General features: G+C 35.0%; 1 protein-coding gene across 2 annotated transcripts in view; it reads left to right on the top strand.

The window, feature by feature from the left end:
• The window catches only part of LOC128997793 (fatty acid synthase-like), a 51,466-nt gene that overhangs the window by 26,065 nt on the left and 9,857 nt on the right, over window positions 1–15,544 (top strand). For both annotated transcript variants that reach the window (XM_054423503.1, XM_054423502.1), the window contains 9 exons: window positions 301–409; window positions 1,612–1,878; window positions 7,504–7,671; window positions 8,787–8,947; window positions 9,466–9,636; window positions 10,527–10,760; window positions 12,631–12,806; window positions 13,810–13,986; window positions 14,650–14,725. In XM_054423503.1, the coding sequence (XP_054279478.1) occupies window positions 301–409; window positions 1,612–1,878; window positions 7,504–7,671; window positions 8,787–8,947; window positions 9,466–9,636; window positions 10,527–10,760; window positions 12,631–12,806; window positions 13,810–13,986; window positions 14,650–14,725 (1,539 nt within the window). The remainder of the gene's footprint in view (window positions 1–300; window positions 410–1,611; window positions 1,879–7,503; window positions 7,672–8,786; window positions 8,948–9,465; window positions 9,637–10,526; window positions 10,761–12,630; window positions 12,807–13,809; window positions 13,987–14,649; window positions 14,726–15,544) is intronic.

Raw genomic sequence — 15,544 nt, 5'->3', positions numbered from 1 at the left:
GGTGTGAAAGATAATTAAGGTCAAATTGAGATGTTGCTTAATTAACTAATTTGGCAACTGTGGGTTAATACTTAGTTAACTATAGTTCAGTGGGATATTCGAAGTTAAGATAATGTTTCTAGTACAGGTCTTAGAACTATGGAGAGCTATTTATTTGGCCCTTCAGTAGGGTTCACAATTAATGTAGCATCTCTACCATGATAAGAACCATCCCATCAAGTACTTTTGACTGGTTTCAAATATTTCTGTTATGTTAAAACTATTGGTTTTAGAGTTCATGAAGATGATTTTTATTTGCAGGTGCACCCGTGGACGATGGTTTATAGCAAAAAACAGATTAAAATGGAAAATCACTCTGTTGTTTTCGAAGACGTGATCTTCAGCAATATTGTGACTGTGGGGGATGTGGGTAAGTTGGTGAAAGATATGAAGTCAAAATATAATTTAAGCAACAGTTAGTTGCAGGAATCCTCTCCCCTGATTAGTAAAAACAAAGTATTTACGAAGTTTTGGGATCTGGAATCATATCCCGTCATCAGGTGACAAAATACTTCGGTCATACCTCGGGTGCATCATTACTTTGGGTCAAGAAAAAGAAACGCCAATAAAATATTGTTTACACTCTCCTCCTGTACATAGCATATGAAGAAAGTTTTTTTTTTTTTTTTTTTTTTTTGTCAAAATTTTGAGTATGTGTGTGTGTGAGTTTGTAACTGTCTGACTGTCAGTGTATTTGTATGGATGTTGTTAGAGCTACAGACTACACCTGCGGTCTAATTTTGACTAAATAAGCTAATCTGTGATACTAATCCAAGATTAGTATTAATGTTTGGTACGTGAAAATTGTTATATAATTTTTAATGGAGATTTGTTTACAAAACCCTATAAAATAGCAAAAAATTAAATTTTCACTCAAACGGCTCTTACGATTTTGAAAATTAAGTATGTTATAGTCCTTTAAAATTAAATGGTGCCACCTGCAATGCTGTAAAATTACGTCCAAATGATATGGTAAATTTTGTGATTTCCCCACGGATAACACACAGTATTTACTTCCAATGCTTGTCCGTGATAAGGGTGTTGATAACCTCTATAATATGCCAGATTGCTGATACCACTTATTTTAATAATCGTAATGAAAAATGTCCTAAATAATCTCTTAATTAATATAAACTCTCCCATCACATAAAATTAACTTGTACATTGAATTTAAAATAACCTTCAAACAATTTCTAGTTATTGTTATTTATTTAATATTGTCTTTGTTGATAAATATTCAGACATTTTTGGCTTTAAAGAAACGTTTAGTTTGCTTATACAGAAGCAATATGATCAATTAGTCATACCTCTAATCAGCTTTTATATTAAAACTAGATAGAGAATTTGGCATCTTCCTATGGCTGTGAATATTAGGCCTAGCTGTCATTGCCGCATAATATAGACATTACATTTAATCCTGTTAGGTTTCGGAAGATGATTTTATTCAGCATATATGACTTTTAGTTTGAAATGTCAAACATCATTCATCGAGGAATAAAAGAGGAATTCGATTATAATCGAGGAATTTGAGTAAATAAAGTCTTTTACTTGGTTATTATTATTTTTTTTCAGAAAAACATTTATCAGTGAACTTCTCTCCCACGAGTTACCGTTTTGAAATATCAAACGATGAGCTTAGTCCTGCAATAGAAAGGAATATCGTGACCGGCAAGGTACGAGAAGCAAATGTCCAAAAGCATCTGGTTCCCAGGCTTGATGAAGAGGGCAGTAGCCTGACAAAAGTAAATGGCAAAGAGGTTTATGATGCCCTGGCACAATACGGTATTCAGCTTGGACCTCAGTTCCAAGTAATCAAACAAATAACCATAGGAGAATATGGTAAGTGCAGCTTCATCAAAACGTTTGCTAGTTATAAATATTTAACTAGATTCTGTTTAGCATAGAAACATATGACCAGTCTTTATCCAGTCTTCTATGCATGACATTTAAAAAGGGACACATTCGTTTTAAGGATCCCTGTGCAAATCGTTTTTCCGGATCCTACAGTCCAACTGCAGCTTGTCATTATTGCAACATTTGAATGTTTCTTGTCAGAAAAACATTTATACTGCATACATCATACAAAGCAATGGCCATTAAAACCGAATCAAAAGACATTTGATGTATTAACTAGTAGATATATTGTATGAAATATTTCTTCATTTATATGTGATATTAACAAACCATTAACGAATTTACTTTATCAGTTAAATATTTAACATTCAAAAGCTCAAAAGAACATATCAAACAAAACACCCTCTCCACAAAAAACCTGCAGACTACGTAAATTTACTTTATTTTCCTAGTTGGAGTTTCACTCATATATTTCCTTAAAATTAATTGTCAGTTGTATTCCTTATTTAAATAACATTAAGTTTAATGAGTACATAAGTTTACTTCTACATGTAGGGTAATGAAGGGTGGTTTTTATTAAAATATTAATAACTTAGTACGTATATAATAAATAGACTTTCCAAATTCTATCAAAATACTTACTTACTTACTTACTTGATACTTGTGTGCTGCGTCGTTGACCGACAATGTCGGATAGACTGCGTTATTATATACATTTAAGAATAAACACTACTATTTACATACATATAAACAATAAAACTTAAACAGGCTGTGGCGGTAAATAAACGTGATCCCCATTTTTAAGGAAGGGCTTTTATATAACTTTTAGGGGTTCTTTACTCAGCTCCTCAGCGAGTACAGTGGCCTATCTACCAAGCTATTTCTGATGGCCGCTTTGAAAGAGGTGATTTCCATATCCCGCACCTTATCCGGCAAGGTATTAAAAAGCCGTATGGCATAGCGGGGATAGCTCTTGAGGGTGCGGGTGAGACGACAATGCGGCATGTCAAGGTGTGCTTGCCGGGTGTCATAGCGGTGGTGAACTTCTCTTCGGTCAAACAGATGGACATTCTCTTTCAGGAGTATTAGGTTGTTCAATACATATTGACTGAAGACTGTAAGAATGCCCAGATCTTTAAAAAGGGGCCTACAATGTTCGTTGTAGTCGGCTGACATTATGATTCTTACAGTTTTTTTCTGGATCAATAATAGGTCCTGTGCTGCTGGTGAATGACCCCAAAGTACCAAGCCGTACATAAGATGGCTATGAAACAGAGCATGGTACACAGTTATCAAGAATTGCTTCGGGATGATGTTCCCAAGTTTCCTTAGGAGGCAAATAACCCTAGATAGCCGTGCGCATACCCTATCAATATGTGAGCTCCAGCTTAGTTTTGGATCCAACCATAAACCTAGAAGTTTAACCGCCTAATCTCTTTCGGTTAGTGGCTTCAGTGTGCAGAGCAAGGACTGAGTTTTGGCTGCATTTAATTTCAGGCGGTTTGCTGTAAACCAGTTCTTAGCCAGCTCCAAATGATGGTCAGCTTCAATATGCAGTTGCTCAATGTCGCTTCCTCTAGATATCAGGGTGGTGTCGTCAGCGAAAAGGAGGGTGGAGCCATTTAGCCTCAAATCGTTCCCCTGCCACACTAAAAAGGAGAGGGCCGAGCACCGAGCCCTGTGGCACTCCATGTGAGATACTCCTAACGCAGGAGAAGGCCCCATTTATCACAACTACTTGCTTGCGATTTGCCAAATAACAGGACAGGGACTTCAGCACAGTTCCGCCCACACCATACTTTGCTAGTTTGCCTATCAGTAGCTTATGGGACACCACATCAAACGCCTTGCTCAGATCGCAAAGTCTGAGGAGGATTGACTCATTATGTTCAAAGGCGTCAGTAATTGTCTCAACAAGACTCAACAGTGCGGTGGTTGTAGATCTACCCCCTCTAAATCCATTCTGTGCACTCGAGAGAATGCTGTTTGTCTCAAGATAGGCCATGAGTTATCTTTTCATGACCGTCTCCAGCACCTTAGAGAAGACTGGGAGTATGGAAATAGGACGAAAGTTTGATAACAGTGATGGGTCTCCCTTCTTAAAAATAGGTATGGTTTTTGCTACCTTTAGGGAATCAGGAAAAACCCCACACTTAAGACAAAGATTTACCAGCCGAGTCAGAGGCTTTAGTATAAACTCAATTGTGCTCTTTAAGATGGAGCAAGAGACAACGTTTACATCTTGGCTGTTTGAATCCTTAAAACCCCTAACTATGCTAAGAATCTGACTGTCACTCACCTCTTCCAGCGTGTAAGGTTGTGTATGTGTGAGATGTCTGCTATAGTGTCCAGTGGGTCCATGTGCTGTAACAGAGGCATACTTTTAATTATGTCATCAGCTACTTTTGCAAAATAGTCGTTAAAATCATCCGGTGAAGCCACAATGGCGTTTGATTTCCTATGTTCATTTACAATTCCCCAAGCAGCCTTACAGGTGTTTGAGGACCTCATGATGAAGCTAGCGTTAAAATCTTTCCTTGCTCTTTTAACTTTAGAACTGTAGTCCTTCTTAATGTTACAGTAAAGATGGAAGAGACGACTTTTTTATCTTCATCAGGAGAACTTTTAAAGCGATCATGTACTGAGATCATAAGTTGACGGATTTTGGCTAATTCCGGAGTGTACCATGCATTTGTCTTGGGTTTTGGAGTTATTACTAACAGAATTACTATTTTGTTTCGGTTTTGATATTTTTACCGGAAAGACATCATGAAAAGCATCTTGGAATAGTTTGGAGAAACTGTGAAAAGCAAATTCAGGCTCTACAATGCTACAAATTGGGTCCCAATTTACAACTTCCAGTTTACTGTAAAGCAGTGGCAAACTTTCCTTATTTACAGGTCTCTTATTAACTAAGTATTTACCATGCCAAGAGGGAGTATTTCTTACCTGTTCAGTTTTTACCGTTAATAGCAAAGCCCCACCATGATCCGCCACCAGGGATTTGACAACCTTTGAGTCACAGTCCCAAGAATTGATGTTTGTGGCTACGACATCCAGGCAGGCGGAGCCTCTGGTTGGAGTTCTTGTTGTTACATGGAGGTCGTAACTTCTCAGCAAATTGATGAAAGCTACTTCTTCTTTTGAGGGCTGTTCGAGGTGAACATTAAAATCTCCACAGATGATCAGTTCAAAAGTAGGCTTACACAAGTAGTTAAGGCATAGGTCTAGCTGGTGTAGGAAAATGTCAAATGCTCCATCTGGGGATCTGTAAACTGACACTATGGTAGTAGGTCTGGATAGGTTGGTTATCTCCTCTGCACTAAGTTCTAGAACTAGTTCAATAGTAAAATTTGTCACATCTATTGGTTTACAATTAAATTTTGCTGCTGTATAAATTGCCACACCACCATTTTTGTGTTCCTTGCGGCAATAAATGTCTGCTTGTTGCAGACCATACAAGTCCTTGAAACAGTCAATTTCCAAGCTATTAAGCCAGTGCTCTGAAATGCACAAAATATCGCACTTTTTCTCCTCTACAAAGAGTGAGACCAAGTCCAGCTTGGTTCTAAGGCACTGGACATTCAGTGACGCAATAGGTATATTAGGCCTATTTACATTATTTACAAGTGGCGGAACGCTAGGCCTAGGCCAAGTACCAAAACAGTTTAGATCATCACCCACAGTTTTTGTACTTAATTCTAAGTTTTGTTGGTCACAATTTACGTTGTTACTGTCCTGTAGAAGGTTCTCTCTAAAAAAGAACCATTGACACTCTCACGCCTATTCTTATATGGAACGTAGGCTCTTACAAGTAGGCCTACCCCTTTGGGCCAAAGGCTAGGGTTAAGAATTTTCCCTTCGAAGTCAACAGGAACTCCCACCTTGTAGGATTTATATGTCTTGAATTTCGTTTTAAGTTCTATGCACTCGATGTCTGATATTCCCTAACCTGCCAGATGCTGAGAAATCTCTTCGTCCGATGTACTTGGTGACAGTCTGGATACGAAGAAGTGAGAACGCTTGTTCGCAGGTTTCAAACTAGTAGATACACCACTTGTGCCGATTATTACACTATCTTTAGGTTTGGGTTTATTTTGTACAATTTCAGAGTAGAGCGGTATTTCTTTGCGTTTAATAATTTCTGCTTCGGATGTCTTTGCTTCCTCTATTGTCCGTATTAAGTTGTGTACGCCAGTAACTTCCAAATCTGCATCGTCATCGCCATTTACACTATGATAAGATTCCGTTTTAGTCCGTTCCTCTTGTACAGGGGTCGTTGGTTCCAGTCTGATTTCATTTCTCGGAGTTTCACTCACAGCCTTTTTCATTTCATTTCTCTTTTTTTTACCCATGTAGTCTGGAGTGGGACATTGTCATTGGTTGCCGCCAATGGGGCGTCACCTTCGTCTTCAAAAGTGTCATTCGACATGTCTATGTTTGCAGTCTCATTTAATTCTATGTTACAAGACAATTTATTTGATTCTAAAACTTTGTTTATGGCAACCTTAGTTTTAACGCTATGGTTAATTAAAATATTCAACTTCTTTTCAAGACTTTGTCCAATTTTAAGAAAAGCTGAGACTTTAGTTTCCATATCTCTCAACAACTCACTTGTGCATGCTGATTCGGCAGTTTTCATTTGATCAATGCAGATCTTGAGCTTTCCGTCACAATCCGGGCAGAACCACTTCACTGCATCCTCCACCTTGCGAATTTCGTTAAACTTTTTTACGGTTACATTAACGCATTTGACATGATGCCAAGAATAGCACAATCCATCACAAAGAAGAGACTTTTCGTCGTCTAAGCAAATATTTTTACACGCGGGCCAAACTAACACAACCGACTCCTTCGCCATCAACACAGTCTCCATCCAACAAAAATATATCCATAAACAAGCAAACTACAACTGGCCATTTATTCCCCATAAGAATAACATGAGTCTTTTCTTAGAGATTTTGGAATTTTCTCCGTAACCATTAGACTTGCAACTACGCTTTAATATACTATACATTATTTGTGTTTTAGATCTACAAAATGTTTTAGAAACAAATAGCAAAATGTTTTTTTATGAAGGTAAAAAATGGAAAACCTAAGTTTGACTCCATAAAACACCTCATCAAACTCCGTCCCCATAGTCCGATCATGCTGGTTTGCGAACTCGGTGTAATGAACAGGTGTACACGTTTGCTTCAAATGTCATCAAAATCGTATTTACTCAAGTTATCAAGCTAACGGAAATATATAATAGCTTATTTCCCATATGTGAATTTTGCTAAAAATCCAATCAACTGTCTCCGTAAATAAATTATTTATCTACGGAGTACTTTGTATAAGTATAGTACTTAGACAAGAAAACAATGTCCCTACTTCACATCTACAATCCAATTGAGATATTGTCGATGAATATAAACATTGTCCTTTCTCCACATTTAGTTTACTAATTCGTCATCCGGGTCAATGTTAATGACAAATTATAAATTACATACCTGGTGAAAATATCACTCTGTCAGCCTCTGTACTTAACAAAACCTCCAAAAGACTTTGAGAAGAACGAAACTATACAAAATGAAATCACATGATTAATACTCGGATCTATTTTTTCAGAAAGCGCAGCAAAAATAAAATGGACTTGTGATGTGATCGTTTTCGTAGATGCATTATTAAAATTTTTAACATATGTACAAATCGAAAAGAAGCCATCGTCAATGCACCAACCTACTTCTTTCATCAAACTTGAAATCAACAAACCACTGTTGTGTGATCTACCAAACAGTAAGTATACAGGGTGAACAACCTAACTGTGCCCCATTGGTATCTCAGAAACTATTAGATTTAGAGAGAACATTAAATGGAGAACTTCAACTAGTTTTTAATGACATAAAAAATATAAATTCCAATTTTTCAAAAATGGCCACCATTTTCCAATATGGTACCTTTATACACTTGTTTAGGAGCTACAGCGTGTTAAACTTTGAAAAATTAGCTTATACAGGGTGGCGCAGATGGATCGGGTGGTTTTAAAATACTTGTCAAACTGTCAATTTTAAAGGTATTGGATTGAAATAAAGTGCAAAACGTGTAGTAACAATGGAATATTATTGACAAAAATTAGTTAAGTTAGTTTTTAAAATTACATCAATCAAATGCCTTCCTTCTCGAGCGACGCATTCTTGGAGTCGGTCCTTGAGGTTCCGCATTGCTCGCTCAAGCACATCACCAGGAATAGATTTGATTTCGTTGTGAATTGCAGCCTTCAACTCCTGAATGGTCCGGGGTTTGTTCATGTAGACCCTTGCTTCAGGAGTTGAAGGCTGCAATTCACAACGAAATCGCATCAACTCATGGTGATGTGCTTGAGCGAGCAATGCGGAACCTCAAGGACCGACTCCAAGAATGCGTCGCTCGAGAAGGAAGGCATTTGATTGATGTAATTTTAAAAACTAACTTAACTAATTTTTGTCAATAATATTCCATTGTTACTACACGTTTTGCACTTTATTTCAATCCAATACCTTTAAAATTGACAGTTTTACAAGTATTTTAAAACCACCCGATCCATCTTCGCCACCCTGTACTTTAATTATAAATTAATTACACTTTGATATAATCATTAAATCATCGGCGTTTATTATTTGGCTGTAGTATACATTTTGAGATTAACTTGTGAGCTATAATATCAAAGTACTAACAATGCATAGCTATATAATTTTATGGTGTTGAAATTAGCTTAAACCGTTTAAGTAACAAATAACAAAACACAATTCCAACAAAAGAACGACCACTGTTTTAAATAAACCAGTAGGAGCAAACCTTAGAACTGTTTTCAGGTGATGCAAATAGAAAAATGTGGTAAAAAATATGTTTTTACGATGTTCTTCTTTTGTCAGATACTGTACTAGATGTGCACTACGACAGTCGATGTAACAGGTTGGTTTGTGTGGCGATAGAACTACTTGGTGTCACATTCAAATCAACTCCATATAAGAGGAATGACTGTCTAAAATGGAGGGAATTGAAGTTCAAGCCATACTTTGACAGTAGCATATCAGTGAGTAAACAAATAGGGAAAACACTGGTGTTGGTTCTAGCCTTAAAGTTTCAAAATTTGGTCTTCAGTTTTGACGGAATACGTTTTATTTTTAGTGAGCTAAGCTACTGTGTACGATATGAAGGCACCGACATCATTAATTCATTTTATGTTACTGGTTATGTGGCATTTTATTAGTTTATAAATCCCCTAAGTATTTGAATATTTTACATCTTATTTTAATTTATTTTAATTTACTTCAGGATTTTTAAAAGTTTGGTGTAACTTTTCAAACCAATGAGGAATTCTAACTGTTCAGTAACGGTAAGATAAACATTTATCTTAAACAAAAAGCTAATAAATCTCTAAAATTGTTGATTTTATATAAGTTAAAATGAAAGTATACTTTACTACTACTTTTCTTTAATCCTTTAACGATAAAAGCTAAGTTCTACTTTTGTACTGTTCTCTAATTAAGGAGGATATAATAGAAAAATATTACTTTGTAAATATTTAAAGTTTTAATCTGAAAATTCCAGCTGGATGAGTTTTTGCGTACGAGCCAACAAATAGCGAAGGAAGTGGGCTTAGGAACGTGGCTAGTCAACCCTGCTCCTCTACATCTTCTCTTGGTGAAGCCTGAAACTCCTGAAAATCAATCTTCCTACCAGAATTTGGTGAAGCTTTTCCACGGTCATACTTATTTATACGTAAGTGATTATAACGTAGATGTTATATCGAATTGGTGCAGTTAATATATTTTAAGATTTTCATGATCTTTCGTCTCATTGTTTATCAGCCTAAAAATTATCATCACTATAAAAGTTTGAATTGTTTGTATGACAGTTTTATATCGTTTTAAAAGTCGCTGACATGGTGGCAATGATCATGCAAGGAGTTGACATTGTCACTCTGCCATACTATACTTCATGCAGATATAATTTACTTGTGTGTGATTTTTAATTCATTGCCATGACACTTCATAGTTCTCTGTTTTTAGATAAATGTCATGTTTATTTGAAAGAATATTTACATTTTATTGTGTTTTCTATAAGGATACGAGTATGCCTCTCTTTCTGGGACGGTTGCTAGCCAATCATTTTAAGCTGAAAACATAGTCTTTTTCCCATACGTTTTACAAATTTTAATCATCCGGAGTTTTTTAGACTTCTTATACATCACATGGTATTGAAGTAAATAACGTCGTATTTCGGTAAAAGTAAGACACCTTAGTTAGACTATTTATCCTATACAAAATATACCTACTGTAAACTGCAATATTATATATTCATACGTAAACATTTGATGATTTTTACATATTTTTTATCAATATCATTGGGGTACTGTATTTCATTGTAATTATTTATACTGTATGTATTTATCTTCAGCTTAGCTAAGCTATAAAGAAAAAATCAACAAATAAAAGAAAAATTATTCCTTTCTTCTCAGTGCGAAATTTTAGACTCAAACCATGCCTTGATTGTTTTATGCAGATCAGCAAATCCTCCAGAATTATTTTTAATTCTTTCTTAATTTAAATATTCTACCTATGTTTAGGGTGTAAAGGTCCACGTATAAAAATCGAAAACTTCTGTTTTAGGATAATGTGTCAGAAGTAGACGTTGATGAAGCAATTCATCTTCTAAAATCGAATGATCAACAGAGGTATTTGGTAGTTGGGGATCAGACAACAGTTTTCTCACTGACGGATACTATTAACCCAGATAAACTGTACTGCATCACATTTGTGAAATCTCTACAAACCAACGGTGTGAATCTGAGGTCGTTGCTGGCATGCGATCATGAGGGAGGAAAACTCACTTTAATGAAAAAGGTTGGTTTATTCTCTTACGGTATAGCTCTATATTTCATCATTATTGGAGATGTTGAATCCATCACTCCAGGTATTGTAAAAGACATCAGTTTTTAACAGCCTGGCTTTCTCCTAGCATCGCTCTTTTAACTTTTATTTGTTAACATTTACAATTAATTTTAAGAACACATGACTATTAGAACTTATAGTGAAGACGCTGTATGACAAACGCTAAATCTGTGGAAGACACTAAGTTGTAAATTAAAGGATCCTGGGCACAATCCTTTCCTGTAACATCACTCGCTGTTTGAACACCAGTTAACTATCATACAATTACAAAATAATGCAAATAAAGCAAAATTCCATTTGATTAAACATACGTATTGTTGCAAGCCAACATTTTCAGTAGGTTTTAAGATAAATTAATTATATCTACTTAGTAAGGGATGTAACAGGTATCGTCTTCTAGCCATTTTTACTAAATCCTGAAGGCACTAAGGGGTGTTCTGAGAAAAAAATTCTAGTTTTAATTTTTCGTTTTGTTCACTTAAGTAAAAAACAAAATATAATTCAATGGCAGTTTTTAAGACTTTAGCATTTGAATTATCATAACGCATTGAATCTTTCGTTTATAAGCCTGAAGGCACTAAGGGGTGTTCTGAGAAGAAATAATTCTTGTTTTAATTTTTCGTTTTTTCACTTAAGAAAAAAGTAAAATATGATTCAATGGCAGTTTTTGAGACTTCAGCATGTGAATTATCATAACATATCAAATCTTTCGTTTATAAGCTATTTCATAGCATTAAAAACCCATATTTAAAAATCAATCGTACTATCGCAACAATAGTAAACTATATATATCCCAAACAATCAAACTGTGAATGATTAAATTCCTCGATGGTATATCAATTAAACATTTCCACTATCTTATATTTGCAACTTGTGTCGATGTACAAGGATTTATCTCGTGTAAACTTTAGCTTAAACCATATGTTGGGCTAAGGTATACTGTAAACTGGTCAAACTCATAATTTCTTTATCACCTCAGTAACGATTGTATAATAAAATAATACCCCCGCCGCAGCAAACCGGTCTGCAACTAAGCGAATTTCCATTTACCTGGATGGATTTTTACTAAAATATTTTCTAAAAATTGTCGGAATTATTTCCTATCTAAATCACATTAATTTGTAGTGAGTACTAATTTGCTGCTACAGGGAAGATATTGAGGTGTTTTTTATTGCAATGTTGACAGCTTATTATGAAATAAACAAAATTTCCAAATTTTGTGAAAATATATCCATAAACAAGTAAACTACAACAGTTTATTTATTGTCCATAAGAATGACATGGGAATTTTAAATTTACTATTTTTTTAATTATCTCCATAACCGTTGGGCATATAACAACGCTTCAATATAAAAAATTATTCCTTTTTTAAGCTCTACAAGACGGTTTGAAGAGAAATTTTGTGTTTTTTAGGGTCAAAAATGGGAAAAATAAATTTTTACCCCATAAAACCCCTCATAACCCCCGTTCCCATAGTCTGATTATGCGTTTGTACCAAATTTTATTAAAATCGGATCATTTTTTCTCGTCTTATCGCGCTAACGGACACATATATATATATATGTAGTTTAAGATATATAGATGTGTGTGTGTGTGTGTGTGTGAATTTGAACGGATTGTGTTTTTGGACCTCAAAACGAAAAAGTAAATCGGTCCCGGGTCTAGGTCTTACCATGAGACATACGGTAATAGTTTTTTGCCTATATGGGAAATTCGCTAAAACCCGGGAAATTTAGTTTATCGTCAATCATCATGCTGACTCCTGGGTTATGTACAAAGTAATCACAAGTAATTTATTCATCTTAGCCCATGTCTGTTGCAGACCAACAACGAGAGCCCTGTAGTGGTGTCCTTGGAAGGGAAAGACTGGTTGGAGAAGACCCGCAAAGCTGTTGAGGCTCTTAGTAACCCTCAATCCATCGTCTTGGTCACCAGGTCACTGGAGCCCCGTCAAGTTTTGCCCATCCTTGCCAATGAACCATACGTGGCTTCCATCAGGTAATTCATGCTTGGTGACATCCATCTACGAACTATCGATACCTTCTACTATGTTGAGATTTTATGTTACTGTTTGTTATTGATATATGCCAGTTCATAATTCCAATCAGTAGTGATTTCTTACGAACTTGTAGGCCTACTCCCATTTTATACAAATTCACTTGCTATTCACGTTTGAAATGCAAAGTGAACAAGGTTATGAGGTTCACTCATATTGCTCATCTTAGAAACAAAAGGAATCCTATCAATTAACTATTTAAAATGGCATTCTTTGTCCAATTGTTGCCCTCTTTTGGTAACATCGCATAGGGTTGGTGTTATACAAGTATTCTTGAACCTTATTCAAAGAGCCTAAGTGGGTTTTGGTTCAAACAAACAAATTTTGGTTGGCAAACGATACCCAACCGACGCTCTGTTTAAGCGTCCATACTCACTACTTGACAGTTAATCATCTGTCTAAAAGCCTATCAATAAACATAAAAAAAACCACACAAATATATTTCAAGGAATACCTTACTCGTTAAATTTCAAGAGAATGCATTCCTTCACTTCAGATGAACTATACTTATTCTAAAACTAACTCTTTCTATATTTATCGTAATCTATCGAAATATCTTTCTCGTTTGAGTAATGTAAATATTTTCGAATCACCCTCCCTTTATGATTTCATACTAAGAGCCAAAGATATTTCTTGAAACTTGGTATATATACATGAGGCCAACGTTATCATCACAGCTGATTACCGGAGCTTTTGACCAAACTCTTGCCCCCTCCATCCCGAGCCAGCACGAATCTTCTAGATGTTGTCCCCGCCTGATGATCAAAGATTTATTTTATTTTGCTTATTATATTGTAAGTACATTTACTAATAGTTTTCCCTAAACTAATATTTTTTTTTAAATAAACAGTCTATTTCACAGTATATTTATTTTCAAAAAAATCCATACGCCAGGTTTTGTTCATCATTAAAACATTTGTTCTGTTATTTAATTTTACATTCTAGGACAGTGTTCATCCAGCAAGCCAATGCAGCTCAGTATTCAAACACCTCACCTACATTTTCATCGCAACTACTGCTTGGGTTGCCTGTAAACATTTTATTTGACGGTATTTGGGGCAGTCTAAGGTCTGAGGAAGTGAAAGTTGACATGAAAAGCAATCTCAATGCTTCCGTTGAAAGGTATGATTAACTTTTATTTTTGTTTTTAACGTTAACTAAGAATGTTAACCCATTATAACTAAAAAATATTAACCGGTTTTAAATTAGGAGTAAAAATATAAATAAATCCATTCCAGTAATTTTGAAAGTTATTGAGGAACACCTTATTAGGATAAATTAATAAATTACCTGATTTACAATCGATATGAGTTATCAGTCCCAATCAAAATTAATTGTGGTTAAGTTTATCCCCAATGGATAGAGAATTTGTTACTATTGAATTCATTATTATATTATTAGTCTTACTGCATTTCTTTTTGTATTGTAAGTTTAATATTTGATAGATATTTACAGTTCCCAGTATATACTAGGTATATTTTATGTTTTTGCATAAACGTCGGGGTGTCTAATCTAAAGTGTGAAGGAAATAGATAATATTATTTGTGTAGCATTTACAACTGTTTGTCTTAGGATTTACACTTCAGTTATTGCCATGAGCTTATATACGACAATTTATTAATATGTTGATGCATTTTTTACCATTATCTGAAATATAAAACAGTTAAAACAAATGTTAATATGTAATGGGATTTTTATGTGAAAAATGGAACATACAGCTAATTTTTTGATTCATTAATGTACTTTATGTGTATTTTTCAACTTTGTAACGAATATTTGTTTTAGAACTGATGCAGGAATAGACTTACACTACATTGGATTGAATCCTCCTACGTTCGACGATGGACTCGAGTGTGATTTGGTAAGGGTGGAAGTAATTTTAAGATACAGATGCTCTTTTACGATTTATTATTTATTTTGATCAAATTTTAGTAAGGTACCGGTAGCATATTTTGGAACAATCGCCCATAGAAGTCGATTTTATTGTAGTTGATTGCAGAGCATTTATTTTGAAGATTGCAGTTAGTTTATTTAATAATCAATATAAACCATGATGGGGCAGAGGAATAGCACAGGTTATAAATTACATGAACAAATTAGTAGTGAATTTAGTGATAACGTTCTTCAGTATGCCCGTTTCATACTAGCAATGGCCAATAGTCAGAGTATATGACGTCATGGTGTAACACCAATTGGAGAGCAGTACTGTATTTAATTTACTAACCTTGTCATCTTATCAGCTGGAATCCAGGATTCAGGCCACTTCCGGTTACTTGACCCTTTGAGTTTCCCGCAGAGATAGTGCGAAACAGCAATATTAACTTTTTAATAAGCAGAACCTAACTCTGCATAACCTTACCTTTAGAAATTTCATACCATCAGCTTAGCATGGAATTTTTGTTGATAATTACAATTATAATTGGTATTTTACCTGTTTGATTGTAGTTGCTGATAGAAGCGAATTCGTGGGCCCACATTAACAATAAGTAGGAAAGGATAGGCTGAGAGAAACTGATCATATACGTAGATGGTTAGAGATTTTAATTTTTCCCCTTTAAGAGATTCCAAACTTTGAACATTTCTGGAATATTTAAATATACTTTTCTTTACTAAATACTGTAATAAATCTAAGTAAACCCAGTACAGTAGTATTTTATATTCACAACATCTATAGAAAGTA

This window comes from Macrosteles quadrilineatus, unplaced genomic scaffold (assembly GCF_028750875.1).
Source record: "Macrosteles quadrilineatus isolate MER2022 unplaced genomic scaffold, UCM_ALF_1.0 Scaffold_7__1_contigs__length_78375512, whole genome shotgun sequence".
Lineage (NCBI taxonomy): Eukaryota > Metazoa > Arthropoda > Insecta > Hemiptera > Cicadellidae > Macrosteles > Macrosteles quadrilineatus.
The sequence above is the reverse complement of the archived record's forward strand: the minus strand, read 5'-3'. Positions and strand labels throughout refer to the sequence as shown.